At 58.3% G+C, this 23,563-nt stretch overlaps 1 protein-coding gene across 32 annotated transcripts in view; it reads left to right on the forward strand.

Moving 5' to 3' along the window:
• The window catches only part of NPHP4 (nephrocystin 4), a 144,652-nt gene that overhangs the window by 107,708 nt on the left and 13,381 nt on the right, over nucleotides 1-23,563 (forward strand). For 17 of the 32 annotated variants that reach the window (XM_049706645.1, XM_049706628.1, XM_049706724.1 and 14 more), the window contains 12 exons: nucleotides 1,536-1,696; nucleotides 4,659-4,839; nucleotides 7,468-7,593; nucleotides 10,188-10,399; nucleotides 14,158-14,384; nucleotides 14,510-14,696; nucleotides 15,528-15,611; nucleotides 19,338-19,548; nucleotides 20,051-20,136; nucleotides 20,710-20,795; nucleotides 21,822-21,993; nucleotides 22,617-23,213. In XM_049706645.1, the coding sequence (XP_049562602.1) occupies nucleotides 1,536-1,696; nucleotides 4,659-4,839; nucleotides 7,468-7,593; nucleotides 10,188-10,399; nucleotides 14,158-14,384; nucleotides 14,510-14,696; nucleotides 15,528-15,611; nucleotides 19,338-19,548; nucleotides 20,051-20,136; nucleotides 20,710-20,795; nucleotides 21,822-21,993; nucleotides 22,617-23,213 (2,330 nt within the window). Of the gene's footprint in view, nucleotides 1-1,535; nucleotides 1,697-4,658; nucleotides 4,840-7,467; nucleotides 7,594-10,187; nucleotides 10,400-14,157; nucleotides 14,385-14,509; nucleotides 14,697-15,527; nucleotides 15,612-19,337; nucleotides 19,549-20,050; nucleotides 20,210-20,709; nucleotides 20,796-21,821; nucleotides 22,199-22,480; nucleotides 23,214-23,563 lie in introns of those variants that run through there. The other 15 variants (XM_033432775.2, XM_033432769.2, XM_033432774.2 and 12 more) reach the window with 15 other exon arrangements.

Consider the following 23,563-nt stretch of genomic DNA (forward strand, 5'->3'; position numbering starts at 1 on the left):
TCTGTGCTGCTGCTGCCTGCCCCTCCATCCTGGAGGGCGCTTCTGTCAGCGCTCCAGCCATGGTGGGAGCCAGGACCCCGCCGGTCCTTGCTCTGTATCCCCTGGGCCCACCGGGGGCCCTCCCCCCGCGCCCCGAGCTGGGTCCCGTCCGGACCTGCTTCACTGCTCCTGCCGACCTCACTGTCCTGGCCTTGAGGACAGAGGAGAGGGCGCCGTGTGGGCACCCACGGGGCGAGGGTCTCAGCCTGCCTGGGGCCGCTTGGGCTGCCGAGCAAACGTCCGCCTTCCTCCCTGGGGTTAGCGTTCTGCTCAGCGGGGCCACGTAAATACTGTTATGTTATTGACGGAAAGGGCGGAAATGTTGTTCTCAGAGTGTTTCCCCTGCATTGCTGTCCCTGCACTTTAACTAATGGTGACTTCAATGGCATCTTTGCCAATTTAGGATTAATGGTGATGCCACTCTGCAAAGGTGAAGGCGGGGGCCGCAGTCCGGCTCCTGTCTCGTAGTGATAAGCCTGGCACCAGGAGCGACCTTGGAGGGGCCTGTGCTTCTGTGGGGCTCCTGGGCGCGGGAGGCATCGGGGTGACCTAGGCACCGTGTGCTGAGCTCCGTCTCAGTTTGAGCTCTTCATGCGCCTGTGTGTGAATACCCCGGTTTCTAAAAAATTTTATTGGAGTAGAGTTGATTTACAATGTTGTGTTAATTTCTGCTGTACAGCAAAGTGATTCAGTTGTACATATATACATTCTTTTTCATATTCTTTTCCATTACGGTTTGTCACAGGATATTGACTATAGTTCCCTGTGCTATACACTAGGACCTTGTTTATCTATTCTGTATATAATAGATTGCATCTGCTAACCCCAAGCTCCCACTCCGTCCCTCTCCCACCCTCCTCCCCCTTGACAACCACAAAGTCTGTTCTCTGTGTCTGTGAGCCTGTTTCTGTTTTGAAGATAAGTTCACTGGTGTCATATTTTAGATTCCACATTTGAGTGATATTATATGATATTTGTCTTTCTCTGTCTGACTTACTTCACTTAGTATGATCATCTCTAGGTCCATCTGTGTTGCTGCAAATGGCATCATTTCATTCTCCTTTTATGGCTGAGTAATATTCCACTGTGTATATGTACCGCATCTTCTTTATCTGGTGACCACCCGGTTTTGACAGAAGATGTAGACAGCATTTCTCCCTAAATCCTGTGCGCCCAGAGTCATACTCCCTGGCCGGCCCGTCGGGGCATCTGTCCTTATCCAGCATAGACTGTTTCACTAGGACTTGGTAAAAACCATCAGTCTTATTTGGGGAGGAGCTTATTGTATACATTGGAAGGAAATGTAGTCTTCTGAACACCACTCTTCATGTTGTTAATTTAGATATTTTATAATGTTTTGATTAATATATTTATTAAACTGTAACTCTGACAGAAGCAGAAATTAGTCATCGTGACCAGAGCAGAAACTCCTCCAAGTGTAAAGGTGATAAATGATTCCAATTACTTCTGGGCGCATCTGGGGCCTCTTTGCACAGGGTCTCCGGGCTTCCAGCTGAAGTACCTGGTGGGCCCTGGATTCCTGAGACCCGGGGAGCAGCGCTGGTTCGCCCGCTACCTGGCCCTGCAGACCCTGCAGATCGACATCTGGGATGGAGACTCCCTGCTTCTCATCGGATCCGCCGCCGTTCAGATGAAGGTAACGTCTCCCCGCGGTCCTTTCTGTGAGGTCTGTCGCCCGGCAATGTGGGCCATCGCCCAGCACTGGGCATTGTCCAGGGGCCTGGTTTCTTGGTTCACAAATTCAAGACACTGCCGAGTCCTCTCCTTCCCCAAAGGAAAGGATGTTCACAGAGTCTAAGCTCGATCATGCTAGGGTACATCCGCCCAGTTATCAGTTCCTCCTGTGAACCGACCCACCAGGCGACGTCACCTCTGCTCGCTTGACGGTGAGGATGGATGTTTCCTGAGAGCAGCTCGGGATCAGGCTTGTTCACCAAGAGCCTGGCTGGTCCATCAGAGGTGTGCCCTCAGGACGGAGGACAGGATGAATGAATGATGGGGTGGGAAAATGTTTCCTGATGCCTGTTCTCAGTTCCCTGAATTGTGCTTCTCTCATTCTAACTAGAATCAGAAGCTAATTCGTTTTCTAACTGTGCTTCCCATTCTCCTCATATTCTAAAACTGAAGTCCATTCATTAATTCAATTTTCTTCCCAGGGTTTCTCCCCAAACCTTCCCTTTCGTGTGACCAGGACCCCAGAGGGTCAACGTGGGGTCACATGGCGGCCTCTGGGCCAGGCACTGGGCCACATCCACTTGCCGACATGCTGTCCCGAGAGTTTTCCTCCCTGCCTTGAGGTGGACGGGGGAGAGCTGCAGCTCTGGAATCTCTGGAATCTCTCTGACCTTCATTCACTTTTCCTTCATCCCACACAGCTATTTCCCTCTGGACTCCAGCCACAGGCCCCCTTGGTTTCCCTTCCTGAGCCTTGCACGGCTGGTCACTGAGGCCTGCAGATCTGGTCCCGTCCCCCCTTGCCCCTCAGCACCCCGGCCCACGAGGATCTCGTGGCTCCTGTGCCGCAGCGGCCCCGGTCCCGTGCCCCCCATCCTCTGGGGGCCGCCTGCTCCTCTGTCCCTCCCTTCCTCTGGCGGCTGACCCGGGCTGTAACTGTCCCATCCACCGGGGCTCGGGGCCCTTCCCTGAGGGGCTGAGGCCCTCAGGACAGTGGAGGGAGCCGGGGGGGCAGTGTGCAAGGAGCTATGGGGCGGGGTCACAGCTGGTGAGGACTCAGCAGGTGTCGGCTGGTGTTCTCATTCCTCAGGCCCCCCAAGGTCGTCATGGATATGGCCCGTCTGTCTCCTACACTGGCCAGTGATGTCATGGAGGGTGGGAATGGGATGGCCACTGACCCCTCCCCAGCACAGTCCTAGGCCACCGTGGGTAGGGCATGGCTGAGAATGGATGAATAGAAGGAGGGAGGGAGGGGTGAGGTGAAAGGCAGGAGGGGCGGGGCGGGGCGGGGCGAGGGGAGGGAGGGGCGAGCGAAGCGCGTGGAGGGGTTATTTGATCTCATCCTCCACGAAGAGCCCCTTCGACAAGTGCTGTCAGGTTTACTGACACAGAATTGGTTTAAATAAAATGGAATTTTACTTTCTAAAAATAAGCAAGTCTTCACTTTAACATCTATGTAGAGAAGATGGAAGATTTGTGTAAGTCCAGGTCCTGAGCAGTCAAGGTGCTTACGTGGCCTTCTGTGGATATTTCCTGCGTTTCCAGACGCATCAGAGCTCGTCGCACTGTCCCCCGTTGTTGGACATTTAAGCGCCTTGTCCTGGTGGACACGCTGCCGGGAACATCCTGGGGTCATGTTGGCTCACCCCTCCAGCTCATTTCCTGAGCGGTGACAGCGCCAGCATCGTTGGGGTCTCGCGGTGGTCGCTGCCGGGGCCGGCCTGGTTGCACCCCCGCTCTGCTGCGGTGTCCTCGGCCCGGCCCTGGGACTGCTGCCCTGATCCCCGTGTGCAGCGATGAAGCCGACGCCCCTGGTCATGCCGGGACCAGGCTTTCAGCCCAGGTCTGACTCCATCACCTTCTCCCCAGATGAGAACGCCCCAAAGCCACGTTTCCAAGTCACGGGTGCACCAATACGGAGCCTCGGGCAGGGGGCCCAGGGGCCCGGCACGGCGCTCTTCCCGGAAGATGACCAAGGCGCCTGCTTTCCCACCCTTTACAGGGTGGGGAAAAAAACCTCTGCAGTTTCCTGGGTGGGACGCGATGCCCTGTTTTTATTGGCATCACTGCTCCTGGGGCAGCCGGGCGTCGCTCCTTGCCTTGACTGGCCGCCCCCTGGAGGGGTCTTCACCCCGTCTGGCTGCCGAGGCTCCCAGCCTGTGAACGTGTTGGCGTTACGTGGACAAGCGCTGCTGAGCACGCAGGGTCTCCGGAGCTGGAAGCCCCAGACCCGCTCAGCAGGGATCTGGTCTGGGCGTGTCCGCCCCAGAGACAGGCAGAGGACAAGTGCTAGAGGGACAGGCCCAGAATTCCAGAAGCAGGACCTGAACGTGGCCCCGCACTTCCATTTACGCGCGACAGTCAAGAGGCCTGGTGACGTGCCCGGGCCTCGCAGGAGAAGGGGCCCAGCCCTCCCTCCCGGCCGGCCCCACTCGCTCTTGGGCTCAGGAGGGTTCTGAAGGGTTAAACTTGATTAGCAGAGAAGAGTGGGGTCGGAAAGGACCCTCTTGACCCAGCTCCGTCTGCCCCGCGGCCCCTCCTCGCACCTGCTGCCTGCCTTTCTGCCACACTGAAGCCCCCTGTGTCCCGCCGGGGCCTGGCGTGCCCTCCGCCTGCCTGGAGGCACACCTTCATCCTGAGGGACCCAGTGGAGGCTCCTCGGGGCTCCCGCCCACGCGGAGCTGGGCTTCCTCAGCATCCCCCCTCGTTCTGTGCCGTGTTCTCATCTTCTCCGTGTGGAGGGGGCTCCACGCAGGTGGCTGCCAGGCCCACTTGTGCATCCCTGGGGTTTGCTCAGTGGGTGAATCGGGATGCACTTTGTTGTTAAGGATTTGGGGGAAAGACCCGACAGCAGGGACTTGGGTTTTCGGAAGCAGATAGCCCCTGCCTCGGCCGCCCTCTGACCGGTCCTTTCTCCTCCGCAGCACCTCCTCCGCCAAGGGCGCCCAGCCGTTCAGGTCTCGCATGAGCTTGAGGTCGTGGCGACAGAGCACGAACAGGACACCATGGTGGTGAGTGGAGACGTGACCAGGTTTGGCTGCGTCAAGCCCATCAACGTCCACACGGTGGTGAAGGGCCGGCTGCACCTGACCTTGGCTAACGTGGGTAAGAGTCCCTGGCAGCTTTGCCCTTGTTCCTGGGTGGCTACTCTTCTTCCCATTTGGGGCATGAGCCCCCTCAGGACAGGGGTCACATCGTGGGCATCAGCACTCAGTAGGAATTCAGAAAAGCTCTCATTAGCTGACTACTAAGTATGCCCTTGACTGCTGAGCGTCTGCCCTTGACCACCGAGCATCTGCCCTTGACCACCGAGCATCTGCCCTTGACCACTGAGCATCTGTTCTTGAGCTCTGAGCCTTCCCCTGACCACTGAGCCTTCCCCTGACCACTGAGCCTTCCCCTGACCTCTGAGCCTTCCCTGGCACCAGTTGTTTGGTGTTCCTGATTTCTGGTCGGGGTTTGGTATTATTAGCTGTCTCCGTCTTGCCCACATTTTATTTCTGGTACTATCCATGGGGCATCGCTGTGACGATCCTCAAATAAGATGACTGGTTTCGGGAGAGAGTTTCATCTGGAGTTTCAGCTCATAGCACTGCCTCATTGTGGAGGAGAGAAGAGAGAACTTTTCCTAAACTTCCGCACCACACAGCTTGGGAACAGAGGGGCAGAGGGACGTGCTTGTTCAGAGCCGAGCACCTTGACCTTATGTCAGATGGTGTCCCAAGTGCTGCTCGTCAGAGACACCGAGGAAAGCCCCAGTCCTCCTTCCATGTGGGCAGGGGGCTGGGGCTGGGTGTGGCTGGGATGGTTCTGCCTGGACATTCTGGGGGCTCCACTGAGGACGCTGATGGGACAGGGGACGTTAGGCCGGGCATACCTGCCTGTGCCCGCCTCAGGGCAGAGGCCAGTGTGAGCCCTCGTGGGGCTGGTGACAAGCCCACTCCATCCCCCTTGAGGGGACTGAGGAAGGATTGAAAGCGGGACAACACCAAGCCATCTGAGGTTTTTGGACTCAAACCTCTCTGTCGTTTTATTGGGGAATTTTCCATTCCTTACAACCCAGCCTGATTTTAGACCTTGAGCCCCATGGGCCCTTTCCACCTGTGCCGACAGCATGGGGCAGGCGGGGCTGGGACGGAACAGCAGGCGTGAGCGCGGAGCTCATTAAGCCAGGTCTCAGGCTTCTGCTCCCTTGTTTACAAATGTAGGATCCCGGGCAGCCTGGAAAACAGACAATATGGAAACGGCAAAACTCAATTAGGTTCTGGAGAAATAAATGAGCTGTGTGTGAGAAGCAGGCATTATTCAAAAGCTCCTACGACTGAAGGGAGTTGCTAGAAGCATTCTGCTTCCAAGATTGTGTTGGTTATTTTTATTTTTAATTCACCAGCCCACAAATGTGCAGTGACTCCAGGTTTTAAAATCTTATCTTCAGAAGAAAGATTAGCTCCATTATGCGTTATCTTAAATTGTCATTTTCATACGTTGCCTGCAAGAGAGAGATAAGCTCGCGGGAAGGGGCCTGAGATACCCAGACAGGGAGGCTGTGAGGCAGAGGACCGGTGCTGCGCGCAGCGCACTTGTACGACGTGGCAGCACTGTGCTTTCCTCTGTACATTCTGCAGTTCTTGAACAAAAAAAAAGTGTCGTGGCTTTTGTTTCTTTTTAAAACTGGTTGTTCTGCAGCGAGTGGCAGGCGCGGGCCAGCAGGTGGGGTGATGCTGTGCAGGCCTTCAGGGTGACAGAGGCAGGGTCGGCGCCTGCCCGGATGGGGCCCCGCCTCTGCATTCACAGCCGCGGCCAAGTGTGAAGCCGCGGATCCAGGCTCTGTCACCCACGCCCAGGTCTCCTGTGACTCTTTCTGTGGGAGAGGGCGGGCGGTCCTCGTGCTCGGCGGCTCCTCGGCTCAGGCGAGCTTATTTTTTATTTTTATTTTTTTTGCTGTACGTGGGCCTCTCACTGCTGTGGCCTCTCCTGCTGCAGAGCACAGGCCCTGGATGCACAGGCTCAGCGGCCATGGCTCACGGGATCCTCCCGGACCGGGGCACGATCCCGCGTCCCCTGCATCGGCAGGCGGACTCTCAGCCACTGCGCCACCGGGGCAGCCCTCTGGGGGCTTTTGGATGCTGTCTCTTTGCCAGCCTCTTCTGAGGCTTTACGGGGTCATTCATCGTTTAGAGATCCCAAGAGCCCCTTTCCTTTCTTTGACCCCGTGATCCTGGCTGTGTGTGTGACCACGGCTCCCCTGGGAGCTCCGCTGCCACTGTATCTGCAGGTCTCCCGTGGGGCCTTCCTGGGGAGGGCAGGCTGCCCTGACCCCCGGCTCACGGTCAGGTACCGGGGCTCTCAGGGTGTCTCCCCCGGGCGTGTTTGGGCACAGACGTTTGCAGAAGGGCACAAAGGCCTTGGAACAGCACGACACTCGAGGGCCTGACAGGAGAGCCTGCGACCATCCCAGAGCCTGGGGCCGGGCCCCCCGGAGACCTGCCCTGGGCATCTCGAGCCCCGACTCGTGGTGGGAAAGCAGACTGCTGCTCAGACAGAGGAGAGTGTGGACCTGGAGAGCAGGGAGCTCGAAGGAAACGTGCCTCTGCCCACCCGCCGTTTCTCTGCTGCAAAACGAACTCCAACCTGAGAGTGGAAAGTGGGGTGTGGGCGGGGATCCGGGCGAGTGTCATCGACTCTGTGCTGGTATTTATGTCTCGTGCGGGGCGGGGGGTGTTTTTCGTTCAGGTCACTTGTGTGAACGGAGAGTGGGGAGTCCCAGCTCACCGCCACCTTCCAGGTCACGGGTCATCTCGAATGACGGAGCCACCGGCTTCTCGGGAGGTGGCCTTCTCACGCCCGGGGCTCCCAGACGTGAGTGGAGAGACCAAGGGGCCTACGGGTGGAGGCTGGGGGTTGTGCTCGGGGAGGTGGGCGGGCGGTGGGGCAGAGCGAGAGGCGGGGGGCTGCGTGTGCGTGCGTGCGTGTACGTGTGTGCGTGTGCAGGAGCACACGCGTGCGCCTGTGTCGTGGGGCCCTGCCCTCTGGATCTGGGGGCCCGGCTCAGTGACCTGCAGGCCACGTTGAGTCACCACGTTCGTCAGCCCAGCGCTCTCTAGGCTGGGCCCTGGGGAAGCCGCCGGTGTTACTTGGTGGAGATTACAGTCCTAGGAGTGGCATTTGTTTTCGGGTAGCTGCTTCTCCCCAGGGGAAGGGGACGGGAGGAAAAGGTCGGGATGAACATAGGCTGTTTTTTAAAAACTAATTTGAAACTCCCCATGTTGGGGAGAAGAGAAGCTTGGGAGATAAACACCTGGGCTTGTGAAAATATCGCATAACACGGAAGTTTTTCCGTCCCCTTTCAAATGACCCCCCAGACCTGAATGTAAAATACTTGCCATTGGAATGAAAGTGGGAGGCGCCCTTTGAGGAGCAGCCCCCAGAGGCTGCAGGTCACCTCATGTGCATTGGAAACTGCCATGAGCGTCTTGTGTTGATGGCCCTTGACTTTGTTGGGCTTGAACCTGTGCCCTGGGTGGGAATTCCAGAGCTGCGGGGCGCAGGACTGGGAGGCCTTTGCTGCCATTTTGGAAGGGCTCCAGAATCCCACGAGTCCCCTGAAACTCCAGCCCAAACTTTATGGGTCCTCGTACGTCTTCCCCGGGAGAGCGGCCCGGGTACATTCAGATGCTCAAAGGGGTCCACGCTGCGTGAGCCCGGCAGGCTGAGAGTCTGTTCCGGACCAGCTTCCTCATTTTAATGTTGAAAAAACTGAGACACAGAGGTCAGGTGACATGGCCGGTTGTGTGGTTAAGGGTCGTGAACTTGGATTAGAATCTGGATTTCCTGCTTTGGGGCCAGTGCCTCCCCATCCCCAGCTGGTCCCTTTGGCCACCAAGAGGATGGATGGAGAGCACGGAGCAGGGAGTGCCTCCCATCTCCACCCCCACCCCCCACCCAGGGACAGGTACGAGAGGATTTGTGAAACCCACGGCCTGGGGCCCGGCAGGTCGGGGGCTTCTCTGGGCAGCGCGGGGAGTTGTGACAGTGAGGGTTTGCTGAGGGATCCAGAGCCTCTGGAGTCATCAGTCTTCCAATCCCTATTTTGATCAAAACCAGAGGGCCGGGCACTCCACCAGAAGCCATGTCTCCACCCCCCGGGCAAGGTTCCGGAAGCGGGAAGTTGTGCCGAGTTTCGCAAGATGCTTCCTGGCTTCAGCAGCGTGGTCCCACACGGTCCCATCACCCCCACGGTCGGGGTGATGCAGTCTGAACACACAAGCCAGTTGATCACCCCCCAGCCTTGCTCGTCTCCCACCCGGGCCCCTCCCCTCGGGAGCGGGGGCCTCGGGCTGCTTGAGCCCGATCCAGGTTGGAGCTCCCGTTCCCATGGAGCTGGACCCCAGACACACGAAAAGTGCTCTTTTGGGGTGGCCACTTGAGACGTCTGCACCATCTCATGGCACCCGAAGAACCTGGAAGTAGCATTTGTTTACGTGTGATGGCAGGAGAGGTGGCGAGTGAGGGGAAGCTGCTTCACCACCACGTGGAGCGCATCAGCAGGAGGCAGAGATACTCGAGGACGGGGAGTGGGGTCCAGCCGGCGGAGTTCAGGCTTGCGGTCACTTCCCGTGGCTCTGGGGGTGCCCGAAGGAAGGACAAGGTGCTAAGTTGGGGCGCTCCCTCTCACCTGCCGCCTGTGCTGGGTTTACTGATTGTCCGGGAATCTCACGTGCCAGCTTGTGACGTGGCAGGTGCCACGTGTGCATGCCAGTGAGTGGCACAGCCAGGGGTGGGAGGGAGAAAATAGCTCTCCTGCCTGCGGGGGCCTGGCCTATTGTGGCTTCTGTCTGTCGGCTACACAGCTTTCCTGTGGGTCTAGGCTTCGAGTAGAGCCCCCGAAGGAGATGGTGCTCTAGGGGCCCAGCCAGCCAGAGGCAGCTGGGTGCAGAGAGGAGAAGCTCTGGGCTCCACCCACCCCGGCTGGCCCGAGGCCTCAGGGCACAGCTCACGGGAGCCCCCGATTCCTGATCTGAGCTCGGGCCTCCTGATGACCCGCACCCAGCGGGGGTTTGAGGACCTGACAGGACAGCGTGCCTGAGAGCCTGGACGGTGTGCTGGGCATCCGGGGTGCTCGCTGGGGGGGCTGGAGGGGAGCAGGGGCGCGGTCCTGGGCGAGGGCGTCTGGGGAATCCTGAGAGCCTGAGCTTCTGCAACGCTGGCCTTTTCCCTAGCAGACCCCCTAGTGGGCACTAATACATTTGTATCTAAGCACCGAGACAGAATCCCTTCTATGTGAGAGGCTGGTAAGGGGGGGATGCCGTGGAGGGCAGGGTGCGTCATTTCCACCTTTACCAGCCTCTGAGGGTTTATGAAAAGCTTGAGGCTTGGCTCTGGAGGGCGTGGAGCCGTGGCTGCTTAGAGAACAGAAACCTTTTAACCTCTGGCCCTGCCTTTGAACCTTCCAGCAGTGAAAAATGTGGTCCAAGCGCAGAAGCTGGCCGACGTGGACAGTGAGCTGGCCGCCCTGCTCTTCACGCCCCCGTGGCAGGGGACGCGGCGGCCCCAGGGCGCCGGCCGTGAGGGGGACGCCGTGTGCAGGCGCAAGCTGGAGCGCATGAGGGCTGTGCGCCTGCGGGAGCGCGGAGCGGAGCCTGGCCGCTGCGGACACGGCGCGCTGGTGAGGCTCGGCCCCCGTCCTCGGCAACACTGCGGGAGCAGCCCCGTCCCCGCCCCTCCCCTTGCCTGCGGGCTCTCATCTTCCTGCCGCGTCCTGGTTACAGAGCGTGAGACCCGACCTCTCAGCCACCAAGGGAAGTTTTCAGGCCAGAATTACCGGCGCGCTTTGGATAAAAGCTGGCTCCTGGGCTCCCCTCCATTGGTTGGGGGGCGTGTCCTTGGAGCCTGGGCTTTTAAGAAAGCTCCGACGGGGATTCTGAGGGCGCCCAGGTTGGGGGAGCAGAGCCATGACAACTTCTACATCACGGGATGTCAGAGTGATCGACCTGGCCAGAATTCCCACCTTAGACTAAAAATCTAAGTAAGACCCTAAGAAATGGCTGTTTACGGGATAGGGAAGCCACAGGGGCCTTCGGATCCTTTCCATTGAGGCAGGTGGGTGTCTGAACAGACGCCGTCCTTCTCAGGGGCCAGGCCTGTGCCCATGGCCTGGCAGACACAGGCAGTGGCCGGCCCTCCCCTGGGGCTCACAGAGGTAGGCAAGGACCCACCCTCAGGGGGGCCGTGGAGGGAGGGAGACAGAAATAAACCAACAAGCAAAAGACCATTCAGGGGGCTTCCCTGGTGGTGCAGTGGTTGAGAGTCCACCTGCCGATGCAGGGGACGTGGGTTCGTGCCTCGGTCCGGGAAGATCCCACATGCCGCGGAGCGGCTGGGCCTGTGAGCCATGGCCGCTGAGGCCAGACAGCCGGCTGGGCGAGCGGGTCCCTGGCAGAGGGCGGCAGAGTCTTGCTGGCCGAGGAGCAGCGCTGTGGCTGTGAGGACGCCTTGAGGGGAGGCCGGCCGTAGGCTGGGCTTGGGGCAGGCCTCCTCCCCGGCCACGGTGCACCCAGGCTGCTCCCTCCTGTGCAGCCTCTGAGGCTCCGCCAGCTGTCACCCGGGGGGGACACAAGCGGTTCCCGCGTCCGGGTGGTTGGGCCCCGCACACGGCAAGTCCTCGGTCCGACAGCTGCCGGTGCATCGTTGTTATTATGATTAATTTGGCTAGTTTCCTCTTATTTGATATGTTCTTTTTAATTTATTTATTTTTGTCTGCGTTGGGTCTTCGTTGCTGCGTGCGGGCTTTCTCTAGTTGAAAGCAGGGGCTACTCTTCGTTGCGGTGCGCGGGCTTCTCATTGCGGTGGCTTCTCTTGTTGCGGAGCATGGGCTCTAGGCGTGCGGGCTTCAGTAGTTGTGGCACACAGGCTCAGTAATTGTGGCTCGCGGGCTCTAGAGCGCAGCAGGCTCAGTAGTGTGGCACACGGGCTTAGTTGGTCTGCGGCATGTGGGATCTTCCCGGACCAGGGGTCGAACCCACGTCCCCTTCATTGGCGGGCAGATTCTTAACCCCTGCGCCACCAGGGAAGCCCTGATATGTTCTAATACAGAAATTAACAGCTCAGAACCCTCATTTTGAATACAGCCGTGAGCTTGGAAGTGATTGGATTTCAAATACAAGAAAAATTTCCACTAAATTGTAATGATTTCCTGGGTTCGTAGCGCTGGAGAATTTTGAGGTGAAGGTAACTTGATGTATCAGATGTGCGGTAGTCTCTCTCCCTTCCAGAGCTTTTTAGCCTTCTTTGAAGAAGGGATGGGAGTTCTACGAAATCAGTGGGTCCTTGGGAAGAGAGTCGACAGGAGCCATGCCCCGGCTGGCCCTGCACACGCCTGATGAGGGTGTGGAACCGTGTGTGACCTCTTGTGCGGCGGGGAGGCTGAGGGCAGCTGGGGTGCAGCTCTCTCTCCCTGATGGTCAGATTTGAGGGAGGCTGAGGGTCTCGGGGTTTCCTGGGGGCGGTGGTGAGCCTGGGGCCAGGAGCACAGAGTGTGGGGCTGACGCCTGCCTTGGAGTCCCTGCGGTGCCCTGGGACAGTCACAGCCTCCCTGTGAGGGTCACCCGGCTCAACCTGTGTGCAGTGCTCGGGACGGCGGCTGCCCTAGCGACAGCGCTCAGTCCCTGCGTCCTCTCTCCTCTGCGTACCCTCTACAGGGACACCCCAGCAGCTCCGGGATTGCCCCTCACGCTAGCAAATTGGTGGCACTAGTCCCACGTTCCGTGTTGTCAAAACGTGCCAAGTGCCATGGAAGAGAGGACTTTACTTTCCAGAAATGCCAGCACTTGGCCCACGGGTCTCCCTGCCCATCCCTGGACCTGTCACGGGACCACAGTGCGAACTGCTGCCTCTTGGGGTCTGAGCGGTCCAATACGTGTCATCGCCTCTGCCTGCATGGGTTTTGAATTAAGAAAGAAGACGGGTCTATGGCAAAAAGAGACCAAAACATCAACTCTGTTTCACTGGTGGCTCTAGTCATCGGGGAAGCTGTTGCTGGAGGGTTGGCTCGCGTCTGTGCGAGGCTGAGCCTGTGGTTAACGGCAGCCTCACGCAGTCTGGGTCATGCCAGGTGACCCCACAGGTGGATTCTTCTTTCCAGCCTTTCCACCTGGCCAGGGGCCGTGTGGGCATCTGATGCCCTGGGGCCACACTGGCTCGGCCTGTGGCTTTTACCCACCAGGCCTGCGGAAAACCAGGGAGTGGCCGTTACGGTGCCCGCCCAGGTGGTCAGTCTGACGGGCCAGTCCTGTGCTCACCTCCATGTGGCCTGTCCCCTAGAGCCCTCGTCCCAGGGCAATACAGGTTGTGTCCTTGGCAGGTCAGAACAACCCGCTGTCTCAAGTCGAGGTTGAAAAGCCGAGCTCTGTCTCTCACCCTAAATTACATCTGGCCGTGCTGCCCAGCCCAGCCTGGTAGAGACTCCATCCCGCCGAGAAGCTCTGATCATAAAATGCCCACATAGGGAGGCCTCAGATGTCAACATGACCACCCTCCCGGTTTTAAATCCCCAGGGAGAAACTAAAGGCCCAGCTTCAATTCCCCCGCTGGGGAAAGGCCAAAGTTTTGGATACTGGAAAGTCAGTCTCCAAAACAATTTAAGTGAGAGGTCAGGTTTGGTCCTCACCTTCTGAGTTAGAGTCCGAAGGCCTTCAGATGCCTGGGCCTCGTTGGTTTTGGAGGCCCTCAGCGCCCAGCTGCCTCCCTAGCACGTGGGCATACGCCTTCTAGGTCTCGGGCTTGCAAAGCAGCCTCCGACGGGCCTCGCTTTTTACTGCAAGGCACCCGAGAAAGATAAGCCTGTCCCCAGCCTCTAGAACACATGTGGGGTGGCCAAGCCCATTGAAACATAAGGCATTGGAAGAAGGAGGTGGATGAAGGACCCACGCTGAGCCCACCAAGGCAGCGTGCCTGGGTCTGGACCCTGGCCCAGCTTGCGGTCAGTCAGGCCCGGCCACAGCCCCTCCTGGGGACTCTGCTTGCAGACGGGACTCCCGCTGTCACACTGGAGGCCTGGCCAGTGAGCTGGTCACCCGCCTTAGTTTGGGGACCATTCTTTCCTCTTTTATTGGTAGCTTCTGCTCTTAATTCCTAGTGTGCCCAGGTGGGTGGTTGGAGTCTCGGGGGCATGTGGGCAGAGCCCTCCTTCCACGGGTGCATCACCTGTGGGCAGAGGGAAGCCGGGGTGCTGCAGATGGGTGGCCCCATTCCCTGTCCCCCAGAGCTGTAGGTGGCCATTCCCAGCTGACCCCGTGTCGGTGGTGGAGGGGTGGTGATTCCAAGGAGATGTGGTGTTTGGGGCAGGTGGGGAAGGGGCCAGGGAACAGCCCCCAAGCAGCAGGGCGCCCCGGGACCGTGGCCTCACTTCGGCCCCTGTGTCCGCAGGCCCAGCAGAGCATCCGTGCCCAGCACACTCGGGACCTGCAGCTCATCGCCGCCTACCGGGAGCGCACCAAGGCCGAGAGCATTGCCAGCGCGCTGAGCATGGCCATCACCACGCGGCACACCATCCGTGCCACGCTGGGCGCCGCCGAGTTCTTCGAATTCGCTCTCAGGAACCCCGACAACACGCAGCACACCGTGACCATCTCGATCGACAGCGCTGAGCTCAGGTGGGAGGGCGGGGCGCCCCCTCGGGCCCCCAGCCCCGCCCGAAAGCCGATCTGGTGTCGCCCTCACGGGTCCTGGGACCGACTGGGAAGGACATTGTGCCCAGCGCCGTCTCCCCTCCCTCCAGCCTCATCCTGGACAGTCAGGAGTGGCGGTACTTCAAAGAGCTGTTCGGCCTGCACACGCCCCTGGAGGAGGACATGTTCCACCCGCGGGGCAGCCTGGCCCCCCAGCTCTTCCTACGCCCCCGGGAGATGGTCCACATCCCCTTCAAGTTCCAGACCTTCTCTGCGGGTCCGCGGGCCTCGGCGCAGGTGGGGAAGGCCATTCTTCCCGTGCCGAGGGGGCTGGCTGGGCACCGGGGAAGCCCCTTTGCCAAGTAACCTGGGAGATGGGGGCCTCCTCCCGTGCGGTGGGAGGGTTAGCCTTCGGCCGTCCCCCGCCCCACCTGCCTCTCCACACGTCCTGGCACCTACGCTGTGCCCAGTGGCCTCGTGGTTCACCTGGGCTCAGGAGAGGCTGGACCACCTCCTCTTCAGTCTCTTTGCTAAACTGGTAGAAGAGCCTTTCTTAAACCTCAGAAGAGCTAGTGTTTTCTGAACTCCCCAGTTACTACTGTTTGCCCACTTCTCACGTAGCGTTTGCTCCCCGACGTGAACCGCAGAGACTCTGGGGTTTCACGTCAGGGTGCGAGCAAGCACGTGCTTTGCTAGGGCGGACGCGGCGTGCGCGTTTCTTCCTGACCTTGTGAGGTCAGCTCTGTAGGGCAGAGGTCATCACTGAGACGGGCGTGAGAGGCTCACAGGTTTCAGTGCAGGCTCTTTGGATGCACTTTTGGGGCAAGAGGTCATCAGGACCGTGGTGAAGGTGTCAGACCTCTGGCTTCGGGTGGAGCTGGGTTACGGGACCTGACCACCCCCCCCCCCCGCCCCCCGCCACAGCTCACACGGCCTCCGCTTCCTCTTTGGGGCTGTGAGCCGGTTAATAACAGCAGCCGCCTGGGGTTCACTCTGAGCGTAAACGAGACCCCGGAACCCTGGGCCCAGGGCGGCGGCCGTTCCTACAGGCGGAGGCCCCACTGGTAGGAAGACTTGCCTGTCACCCAGCCCCATCTCATGACCTGGGGGCTCCCTGGTTTCTCACAGGCCTCTGCTGAGCTGAGACTCGAGAAGTACACGGACGCTGGGTCATCTCGTAAGTCCAGCACGATGCCCACGAAACACGCCAAGGTAGGGGGGTAGACCGCCCATCCAATGTTCCCAGGTCTTGCAGTGCCAGCCAGGGCTCTTGTGAGAGCACCAGGTGAAGTGCATCATGGGTTCTGCTGTTTGTTACTAATGGTAAACAGGACTCAGTCCCATTGCCACCTCAGGGCGGCTCGTTGGCAGGGCACACTTTTCAACCCCCTGCCTGCCGATGGGATGTCCTTAGGGGAGGTTGGGACACTGTCGTTTTGTAGGAATTTCTGAAGTTTTCTTGTTGTTGTTTGTTTGGTAGACAGATGCCTTTTATAGGAGGTTGAAAGTAAAAACAGAAACACTTTTACACCCGCCACCCCCACCCTCACCCCGGGACAGATTTCGGTGCAGTTGCAGACTGAGGACCTGGCAGCCCTGTGTCCACAGCCCCGTCCTCGGGGGAGATTGGCTGGGTTTTATTTAAATGTGGAGCCGCAGCTTTGACTTTGTCTAAAGGATGTGTCGGCTCTTTATTTAGGGCCATAAATTAAATCTGAGAGGCTAATACGTTTTTCCTTACATGAGTTTGGAGTTTTAAAACAAATCCCAGATATCTTATTCAGCGTGTATCTTTAACAGATAAGGACTTAAAAAAAAAAGAACAAAAACCTGGCTACGTGACATCACTGCCCCCAAATTAGTAACAGATCCTCAGGACGGCCCGATGTCCAGTCCGTGCTGGTCACTCATCTTATCACGGTCGGTCTGTGGGAGTTGGGGCCTGCTGTCCTCAATGCTGTGTCTGTGGAGACGCTGGGCGTGGGCCGGCCTCCGTGGGCCGACCACGGCTTCACGTGCAGAGGCCACGGTGGGTGGCTGTTCATGGTGGCTGACGTGTCCGCTAAGGGTCCACTGCCCACATCCGTTATCCCACCAGGTGGAAAGCGGTGAAATCCTCTCACTGTTCTCGTACTTACTAGCTGTGACTCTTCTATAAACAAGAGCTTTCCCCATCAGCCGTTTGGTTACCCTGAATATATTGATACTTAATACCGGAAGGTCAGGATAAATGTTGGGTTCTTTCCCTTTATTTATCAATTGTAAAAATAATGAGTCGTGCCCTGGGAACATCCAAAGATGGTCAGTTTTTTGGGGGTCTTATTGTGAACTCGTGGTTTTATATTTGCTGTGTGGCAGGCACTGGGCTGTAAAACTGTCCTCTCTCTGGCCACGGCCATACCTTTCAAGTCAGCGCCTGTGTCTTTTTTTTTTAAACAGCTCTTTATTTTGAAATGTTCTCAAACTTAGACAAAAGTTAAAAGAATAGTGCAAAGAGTTCTCATGAATTATTTACCCAGATTTCCCAGTTGTTGACATTTTATATTTGCCTTATCATTCTGTGTCTATATTTATCCTTATTTTTTTCTGAACAATTTGAGAATAAGTTATGGACAAACTTCCCCATTGTTCCATGAAATTTAGAGCTCCTGTGTCCTGAAAATAAGGACACTCTGCTCCATAACCACAGTAGAACCGGGGAAATCAGGAAATTGGCACTGATACAATCTCATCACAGACCCCGCTTGCACTTTACCAAATATCCCAACACTGGATCCCTCACCCGCCCAGGGTCCCGCGGTGCATCCGGTGGTCCCGCCCTAGCTTTCCTTGCCTCTCACGGCCTCGGTACTTTTGAAGTGCACAGGTCATTTCTGCCACCTGCCGCTCAGTCTGGGTTTGTCTGGTGTTTGCTCGTCGGTGGGTTCAGGCCGTGCATTCAGGGCAGGAAAAGCACAGACGTTTTGCTGTGTTCTTCTCAGAACCTCTTATTGGGAGAGACACAATGTTGATTTGCTCTATTACCAGTGATGTTAATTTAACTCTCTTACTTGGTTAAGATGGTGTCTGCCAGGCTCCTTCCAGGTAAAATTAATTAAGAAATATTTTATAGTTGATAATTAGTAATGGGGAAGTATTTTTTCAGGAGATACTCAGGCTCTGTAAATGTCCTGCTTCTCATTCAGCTTCTGCTGCTAGTTTTAATATCCACGATGCTTCTTTCTTTTTTAAACCGAAGTGTAGTTGATTTACAATGTCGTGCCAGTCTCTGCTGTACAGCAAAGTGACCCAGTTACACACAGGGACATTCTTTTTAAAATTTCTTCACTGATGATTCTTGCACGATGGTTGCCCATTGGTGACTTGCAGATTTCGTCATTCCTTCCATGTTCTAAGTGAGGCAGCCCTTTGCCTTCATCCGTTCATTCCTGAAATTTGTTTGTCGGCATTATGGACCATGAATTCCTGTTTCATTCAGTGGCTTGTAATTTGTTCCTGTCTGTCTTTGTTTTGCTGCTCATCTTGTCCCTGGTTCACCGGCGGCTTTGGCTTCAAGCTGGCCCCTCTGTCCTTTTGACATGTCCCTGTCATTCTTGGAGCACTTCCTTCGTGCCTGGCGCCCAAGATGTTCCAGAGTCGTCTTGCATTTTCCTGCCGCATTTCTGGAATCAGCCGTTTATCTAAGGCGTCTTTTAGTGGAGAACGGTGTTTAGAAACTCAAGTCTGGGTACTGAGAGGGCTCATTACGACTGGGGTGCCCTTGCTTCCGGTCCTTCGAGCAGAGAGAGCTGAGGAGTGTATGTCTGTGTGTGTGTCTGTGTGTGTCTGTGTGCACGACAGCTAAATAAATCGTCGGTCATTGTGGAGCTGAAGTCCCAGCGTAGCGGTGAAATTCCGGCAGGAGTGTCAGGGCACAGCTGCGGGGGATGAGGGTGCAGTGGTGGGGCTCGCCTCCCAGCAGATGTGGGAAGAGACGCGCGGGGCAGTGGCTTTCAGGTGATGGTCCAAGAAGGCAGAACCGACACTGTGGGTCGCTTAAAGACCCAAAGAGGGGAGAATGGTGAAGAAAAACGGGGGGGACGGTGATCACGAGTTCAGGAGGGGCTCCCTGGGGCGGACGGGCAGGATGGTGAGGATGCAGAGGCTGAGCAGTGTGCACCGTGTGCCTGTTCCAAGCCCACGTGGCCTCGTGGGTGGCTGCCCAGTTATAATTTGTCCTGTTACACATCTAAAAGATTTCATAATAAAACCCACCAAAGTGGAAGAGTGTCCTTTCCCACGTGGAAGGTTTGTCTGGGCGCCCGAGCTTGGCGCCAACCGACGTGGGAAGGGGGTTGGCTGTGTGCCGCCCTCTGTCCTGGGCCCTGAGAGCTCACTGGGCTGGCCGAGTCCTGGAATAAAGACACCAGCTGCATCGTGTTCCCAATTAGGACCTGTATTGGACAAATAAATCTTTTTAGTAAGTACCTTTTTTTTTAAAGGAAGTTTGTATTTCTGGCCCTTTGGGTTTAAGCACAGCCCCCTTTTACCGTCTGGGGGACATGCTCTGCTCCCACCCATGAGGACCTGGTGAGGTTAGTATCCAGATGCTTGCAGAACGACTTCCCAGCCTGCAGGCAGCGGGTGCGTCGGTGGGGGAGTTGGGGCCGCAGACCTTTCTCGCTGGTCTTCTTGGCACGTCCCTCCCCTCCGGGAAGTGGCAGGAGTGGCAGCCGTGCGTGGTCTGAGCATGTGGACCCTGTGTTGGGCCAGTCCTCACAGGTGGGCACCTGCGGCTGCAGACCCCGTGCATCTGACCACGCCTGTCCTTCCCACTTCGTGGGCCTGAGCGGACCCCATGGGGACCCCTGTCCCTGTCCGTCCGGGGAGGCGCCGTGCACGCAGCTGCCCACAGCCCTCGTGCGGGTCCTGATGCTGCGCCGCCTGCTCTCCTGGCAGGTCCTGTTCTGCGCAGGCAACGGCAAGCCCCTCGCCGTGCTCTGCCTGACCGTGGAGCTGCAGCCGCACGTGGTGGACCAGGTCTTCCGCTTCTACCACCCAGAGCTCACCTTCCTGAAGAAGGCCATCCGCCTGCTGCCCTGGCACACGCTTCCAGGCAGGTCCCGCTGTCCCCACGGCTGGCATTTGGCAGGTTCAACAGGTGGAAAAGGTGACAAGTGGTGTCCTTACATCATCCTGCGATGCTCTTTAACAACACAGGGTACAGCTGTAAATTCTGCCACTTGCCTCAGTCGTTTGATTGTTTGACATGGTGACCTTCTCACTTCCTCTGAGATGACAGGCGCCCTTGGCAGGCTGATTGCATTCTGAAATCCACAGCCCTGGGAAGGTTGCCTGGCCTCTGGCGTCAGGCTCTGCTCTGCCCTCGGTCCTGGGCCTGGAGAGCTCTCCGGGCTCCCCTGCACCTGCTGATTCATTGCCAGCCGGTGCCTTTAGAACACATCCGAGCCGTTTACACCTGGCACTGGCTCCATGGCACCCCGCTTCCTTTTGGTTGGTCTCTTGGGGTGAGTCCCCGGGGAGGCGGCTCGGAACGGAAGGGCCAGTGTCCACGCAGGCAGCAGTGTCCATCCCCCAGCAGGCTTCGTGGAACACCTGTGATGGCCCAGGCTTTCGGGAAAAGACATTTGTTGTGATATTCCCCACTCCAGGTGCTCCCGTGGGGATGCCCGGTGAGGACCCCCCGGTCTACGTACGATGTAGTGACCCGAATGTCATTTGCGAGACCCAGAACATGGTAAGTTCTGTAGCGCCCTCCCGGGAAAATCCTTCCCCTCCAGGCCCCACCCACTATCTGCACCCCTGGTCTCCTGCAGCCTCTTCATCTGAGGTTTTTGCTTAAGTGGTTTCTTTCTAAGATGCTGGAGGGCTACCTTGACATCCTCAGGAGAGCTTTATGAATGAGTTTTCATTTTTTCTGCTAGCAGGTCACTTCCTTGATTGTCTGAATTTCAATTAAAAAAAAAAGACATGAAGCAAACTGAATAAAGTGAGTGGTGATTAAGGCACTTATTAATTGCCTTTGTGTAAGGATAGCGGCCATAATCATGTTATGATTGGTTAGGAAACTGGGTGGAATCTCCTGCAGAATACAATTATTAAACTCAATATGAAATCAAGAGGTTAATGATTTTTCTCTTTTGTAGTGACAAAAACAGTGAATTCTGATGAGTACAGAAAATGAAAAACGTGTTAGGGTGAGGGGGCCTGGTTCACACCTGCGTTTGCTTCCTGCGGACTTGGGGGGCTGGGGTCAGAGCAGAGAGGCAGTAGTGTGGCCGTGATGTGCACCCCCACCCCTGTCTGGCAGGGCCCCAGGGAGCCACAAGACGTGTTCCTGAAGGTGGCCAGTGGTCCCAGCCCGGAGATCAAAGACTTCTTTGTCACCATTTACGCGTGAGTACGTGGGCCCTGGTGGTCTGGAGGGTGGGAGAAGGCAGTGAGGAGGCAGGCTGGGGACTGCTGGTGGCACTGGAAGTGGGCCAGCCCTGGCTGCCTCTAAACTTGTGACGGGGGTGGGGGCCATCAGGCCTTTGGCCACATGAAGTGAGGTTCTCAGACTGGCCGGGGTCTTGCAAGGGTGCCTCTGCTCAGAGCGGCACCACAGCCTAAGGGACACGTTGGGAGCCCAGCCAGGAGAGAAACTCGAGGCTGCTTCTGCCCCAGCACAGTGCCAGGACGGCCCAGGCAGCCCTTGTCCCTGGGGTCCCCTCCCCGAGTCCGAGGGAATGCAGGCGGCGGTCCTGCCCAGGCCCCCCAAGGGGAGGTGGAAGGTGACATCATTTCCTTTGATGCCCGAGGACTGGGTGAAATGACCCCGATCCCTTTACCTTTTCCTCTAAGTCGTATCTCCCAGCCCTCGAGACCCTTTAAAACCGGTGCAGGCTGGAGGGTTTGGTGCAGCCCGCCGGGAACGGGGGGATCTCCTGTGCTGAGTGTCCACCCGGCCGAGGGGCAGCACCCAGCCTGCACCTGCTGTGTGGTGGCCACAGACTGTTGTCCTGACGGCCCGTGGGCAGGTGATGCTGAGCCCCATTTACAGCCAAGGGTCAGTGTCCTTGGGCACCAGGCAGCTAATGTGGGCCCCAGGCTCAGGCCCACGTGACCTCCAAGCCCACGTTCTCATCCATGCTGTGCTGCCCACGGACTTTGCTCCAGGCCTGGTATGGGATTAAGCTGGCCTAGGTGCACATCTGCAGAAGCCCACGTTGCCTGGCCTCCAGAGTATCTGTTCAGGGTCAAAGTCACGCAGAGGCTGCAGACCCGCCTGAGAGCTTCCACCTTGGAGGGAAGGTGGCCGAGCGGGTGACGGCGGCTGGACCCCAGCCCGCCCTCCTGGCCGCCTTTTCAGCTTCCTCGGGGCTCCTCCCCGTGGTTGGTGTACTGCCCTCGCCCGACCGTGAGTGACTTCTGCCCGCGCAGGGACCGCTGGCTGGCGACGCCCATCCAGACTTGGCAGGTCCACCTCCACTCCCTGCAGCGCGTGGATGTCTCCTGTGTCACAGGCCAGCGGACCCGCCTGGCCCTTGTCCTTCGGGGGATGCAGACAGTTAGGAAAGTGAAGGCTTTCAGCTCCCACCCCCAGGAGCTGACGGTATGGCCTTCAGCAGGGGTGCGTGGGGTTGGTTCTTGGGTTTTGCGGGTGTCCCCTGGCCCCTCCCCACCCTTGCCCACCCCGGGGAGGGGGTGGGAGCTGGGCTGCGGCCTGGTGGTCGGTCCTGAAGACTTTGATAGAGTCTTCATTCAGATCCCCTTTATGAGATGTGCACCGTGGGATGAGAGACACGTAAGCCCTGAAGGTGAATTTGTAGAATTGTTGGGAGGTAAATATTAACAGTTACTCTGGAATCAGTGCGGCTGCAACCGTACATCTGGATAACGAGGGTGACGTGGACGCCCTGCCAGCAGGCCGGGGTTCAGAGCTGGGTCTGGCTAAGCTCTCTCTCCTGAGGCCGCTCTGACACTGAGGGGGTCACACTGTGCACAGATGGGGACACAGACTGTGACCCGCAGGCATGGGTGCTGGTGGTGAGGTCCGGTCTGGCCTCAGATCGGGCCTTCTTACCTCTGACCCCATGCAGGCCAGGGGACCTCCCGCCCAGCGCAGGGGTTCCCCTGGGACCCTCTCAGCCCCTGGGCTGCGCGCCCAGGAAACCCCTCGTCTGCACGACTTGAGGGGCTGCCTCCCGACCTGCTTCTCCTCTGTTGTTCCTGAAGACGGACCCCAAAGGCGTCTTCGTGCTGCCCCCTCACGGGGTGCAGGACCTGCACGTGGGCGTGAGGCCCCGCAGGGCGGGCAGCCGCTTCGTGCACCTCAACCTGGTCGACGTGGACGCCCACCAGCTGGTGGCCTCGTGGCTCGTGTGCCTCTCCTGCCGCCCACCCCTCATCTCCAAGGTCTGCCGTGAGACGCGCGTGGGCCACGCGGTTCGGGTGGTGTGTCCTGTGACCCGGCCTGCCCAGATCCGGGCCGACGTTTCCTCCTCCCGGCCCCTCTGGCTGGGGGCCTGGGGGGTGGGTGTTTCCTCCTGTACCGTGAGCCCCTCGACCGGGAACTCGGGGGGCTTGTCTGCCGTATTTACTCAGCGTCTGGGGCTCAGGAGCGCAGGGCAGGCTTGGGAAGAAGTGGCTGGAGAAGGAGCCCGGGGCCAACTCCTGCCCTCCCCACAGGCCTTTGAGATCACGCTGCCTGCGGGGGCCGGGAAGGGCGCCAACAAGCGCATCACCTATACCAACCCCTACCCCTCCCCGAGGGCCTACCGCCTGCACAGCGACCATCCCCGCCTGCTGCAGTTCAAGGAGGACGCCTTCCAGGTGCGGGGCTGCACAGGGTGGGGGGCCTGGGCACTGCTTCTCCCGGGACCCTGCCTTGGGGGCGTCAGCAGTCCTGGGGGAGAACGGCCTGTGGCCCGAGTGAGGCGCTTGCGGCCCCCAGGGGCACCGTCTGCTGAACTCTGCCTGGGCCTCTGACCCAACACCCAGGCCCCGGCAGGGGCAGCCCTGGGGGCAACCTTCCCTGCAGTGTTGCAACAGTTTCATCCAGACTGCCTGGCACGTTAGGCCTTTATCTCCTGTGACCTTTCAGGGAAAGTGAGCAGCAGCTCGGGCGACCCGGGTCTGTCCCTCGCTGGAGGGTGTAGTGACGCGTTTCCGGGGGCTTTGGG

The sequence above is a fragment of the Orcinus orca genome, chromosome 1 (genome assembly GCF_937001465.1).
Source record: "Orcinus orca chromosome 1, mOrcOrc1.1, whole genome shotgun sequence".
NCBI classification, from domain to species: Eukaryota; Metazoa; Chordata; class Mammalia; order Artiodactyla; family Delphinidae; genus Orcinus; species Orcinus orca.